Genomic DNA, 3,706 nt, shown 5'->3' with positions numbered 1-3,706 from the left:
ATTAAACTGGTACACAATTAAAAACATTTTATTCAATGTTTTTAATTGTGTACCAGTTTAACGTTGAATATTATTTATGATTTTAACTTTATACACAATTGCCAAAATACTATAATGATATAACAATGTTACAAAGGATTTATCCTCTGATGTGTTGTATGTTACATTGATTAATATTCTGGTTTGTTGAAAGTTTTGTTTTGATAATATATGTTTTTAACTAATAAATTAAATTATTTGAAATGTTAGTGTTATTTTTTTTGGTCTTAGACTCTGGGAAATGTTTACAACTGTGTAGGAAATAGCTAAAAGCTCCAGTTTATGAATGTAAATAGTTACGATAAGAAGACAATACTACAGACTAAGTGAAAATTATAAAACAAAACACCCAAAGTTTGATGATGAAAGTAGTTTGGAATAAATCTCAGTGAGAACTTGCTTATTTTACTCTAATAGATCAAGTCAAGATCATTTTGAAAAGGTAGTGCCTACAGTTGCACCTAATGATTAGAAATTAAGTGCTTAATATCAAAATAAGTGTTGTAAAAATCTTTGTTTTAACTAATTATACAATTATGATTTGAAAACTTATATTTCATTGCTTGTAAATATGAAAATCGAATTTAAAAATAAGTTACAAACGTGGAGAGCTTTAATAAAGTGTTGAAGAGTTCTTTATTAATCATGAATTGTTATTACTTGTTCTAAGCCAATTAAATGTATTTTAACACTACATAAATACATTGCTAAAATTTCATGTAGACAATCAGGAACATTGTACAAAGTATTTGCAGAAGATATAGGGAGTTATGTGATCCAACTGGTTTATCATTTGCTCATGTGTGTTATAAATAGTTTGTATAAGATAACAATACTAAAAAAAACTGGAGTTTAATACACATCAAAACACATGCAATGGAAAAGTAAATACGGAGAAATCTAGAGTACACATGTATTATGTGTGTTTTTCAGGAGGTAAATGTTTAAGTTTTCATACCAAAAGGGTTTAAAAACACATTTTCTTCTATTTAAGTGTTCCATATCCATATTGTAAGAAATCAGATAATAAATGAAACATTATATCTTCAAATACTAATTTTCAGAAATGACTTTAAAGTATCGGTAGATCAAATGTTAGCATAATTACAATACTTGTGTCTATGCATGCTTGAATGAAATCACTAGAACTAACTATAACAAGTTTAAAATGAAGTCCAAAAAAATTGACAAGCTTTGAATTGAAACATGCAATAATCAGACAGATCTGGGATCACAACAACAATATGTATTTGGAACTAGGGACATAACAGTTGTCCAGGTTTTGTACTAAATCTTAGAACAACTAGAGAGATTTTGAATAGAAACTTACAACAAAGAGGCAGGCTACAAAATCATTGTGTAATTTGGAAAACTATCAAAAATAGTATCCTGTCATTATTAAAAATGGGGCATTATAAATGCTATATTTCTGTTTAAGTTATGTAAAGAAAATATATATTGTATGATAATGTTTGTGTATTTTACTAATTAGACAAACTATCTCTTTGGTCTTCTGGTTTAAAAATTTCTTTGTTTTGGACATGTTCCTGGTCGAATTCTTCATTTATATTGTTCTCTTCTTCACAATCTTCCAGGGCTTGTTTTACTTCACTTACACGTTCTTCCTTATACTGAATGGCTTTTGTTTGATTCTCCAGTGAGCTGCTTTGTTGGTTAGCCAGAGCTTGCCACTGAGCAAGGTTGCTCCTGTTTTAAACACCAATAACACAGTTAATCATTTACTGAAGATAGTTCTAACTAACAGTTAGGTTTATACTAATGTAAGTGTTAAAATTACAAATCTATACATATTATTTACTGTTATTTATCTATCTTAAGGTTCCTGACTGATGTATAATATCTTGAAACACATTACACCTTGCCTGTTATACATAATATTGTAAGTCTTGCAAATTTAGTTATCATAACTTTAGATCATGAAAATATCATATTTATTTAAAACAAGTTATTCTAAAACTAATTCTGTGAGCTATGCATAGAAATAATTTCTTTTATGTAACACATGAGTCAGTTTTAACCACAACTATTCCATTTCAGAAGAGCATGCATCAAGGAAGTCTAACAAATGAACTTCTTTTGCCTTGGATTTAGAACCATATGTTATGACAGTGGGGGTCACGTGACGTTGGTAACATGTAATGAGTATCTAGAAGATTCTCAAACAGGCTACATGGTTGGTATTATCGTATATAAGTGGGCTAGACAAAGGAGACAAGAGAGAGTGGGGAACCAAGGACAGCAGTTATGGTCAGTGGGAACTGAGGATAGCAGATACAGAGATCGGAACTATAGTTGCTGACAGGTGAAGATAGAGACGGACAATTGAGTCAAGTGCGGTAGAAAGTGAGTGAATTGTTGTGATATATAGAGTGTGTTTAAGTCAAAGTAGCTGTGAAAATTAAATGTATTGCAAAGTTGTATTGAGGAAGAATAAACAAGTTTTATTTAAGAAAGGACTTGTATCGCAGAAAAATTAACAAACAAACATACAGAGATGCAACCCATATTTCTCTGTCGTTTATCCATTCAGTGCTATCACTATAAAGCTACAGTAGTCAGTGAGAATGCTATCACTTTTTAACATACAGGTTTATTTTTTCTGCTACTCTTTGAATTCATATTAGCACACTTGACTAGTTACTGCACCAGAGTGCCAATATGAATTCAAATAGTGGCAGGAAGAATAAACCTGTAGCATTCTCACTGACTACTGTATCACATATGCTGATAGTACTGACAGGGATAAAAAAAACGTTTCATGACTTTAGATCCAAATCAACCCTTATGAAAATGTCTTATAGCCACTTCATGTAGTTGTAAAATGTCAGTAATCACTCTGTAGCCTACAAATATCTAAAGTCATGTCCTACAGAATGGTTATATCCATCCTTTGAATATTAGTTTACATGAGTTTCAAATATCTTAGAGATTTTTATACCCATTAAACTTTCTACAGCAGTGATCACTGCGATGGTTACAGATGCGATAAATACTTCATAAACACTGCAACTATTGTAGCATTTATAAAATAAGCCCTACTGTAGCCAAATAAACATTAGAGTTACAAAATTTAATGTTTTCTAGAGAATGTATGCAAAACTCTATAGTTATAGTGTAGTATATCTATAAAAAGGTCTGCAACTACACAGTAAGACATCTCTTGCTGTTAGGTAAAGCAAATGAGAAATTCCTGTAATGTTTTATAGGGTATGCAAAAAAATGTCTATAGTTATTATACAGAATGTTTGTAAAAAGTCCATAGTTATTATACAGAATGTTTGTAAAAAGTCTATAGTTATCATACAGAATGTTTGTAAAAAGTCTATAGGTATTATACAGAATGTTTGTGTAAAGTCTAGAGCCATTATATAGATTATCTGTGAAAAAATCTATGTTCATTATACAGAATGCATATCTAAAGTTTAATACACTTATGCAAGATGTTTTTAAAAACGTATAGCCAATTTTAAAATATGTAAAAATGTCTAAACTTATTATTGGTTGCCTGTAGAAAACCTATAACCATTATATTGGATTCTCTAAAAAGTCCATAACCATTCTAAATGATGTAAAAAAATAGACAGTTCTGTTGGACATCTGCAGATATTTATAGCCATTAAATTAAATCTCTCTCTCTCTCTCTCTC

General features: G+C 30.0%; 1 protein-coding gene across 1 annotated transcript in view; it reads right to left on the bottom strand.

Annotated features, from left to right (window-relative positions):
* Positions 1-1,523: 1,523 nt before the first annotated feature.
* LOC106457800 (probable 3',5'-cyclic phosphodiesterase pde-5) overlaps positions 1,524-3,706 on the bottom strand; it is an 84,473-nt gene continuing 82,290 nt past the window's right edge. The window contains exon 27 of the mRNA XM_022383860.1: positions 1,524-1,746. Coding sequence (XP_022239568.1) covers positions 1,524-1,746 — 223 coding nt within the window. The remainder of the gene's footprint in view (positions 1,747-3,706) is intronic.

The sequence above is a fragment of the Limulus polyphemus genome, unplaced genomic scaffold (genome assembly GCF_000517525.1).
Source record: "Limulus polyphemus unplaced genomic scaffold, Limulus_polyphemus-2.1.2 Scaffold375, whole genome shotgun sequence".
NCBI classification, from domain to species: domain Eukaryota; kingdom Metazoa; phylum Arthropoda; class Merostomata; order Xiphosura; family Limulidae; genus Limulus; species Limulus polyphemus.
Note: the sequence above shows the minus strand (reverse complement) of the source record. Positions and strands in the feature narration are given on the sequence as shown.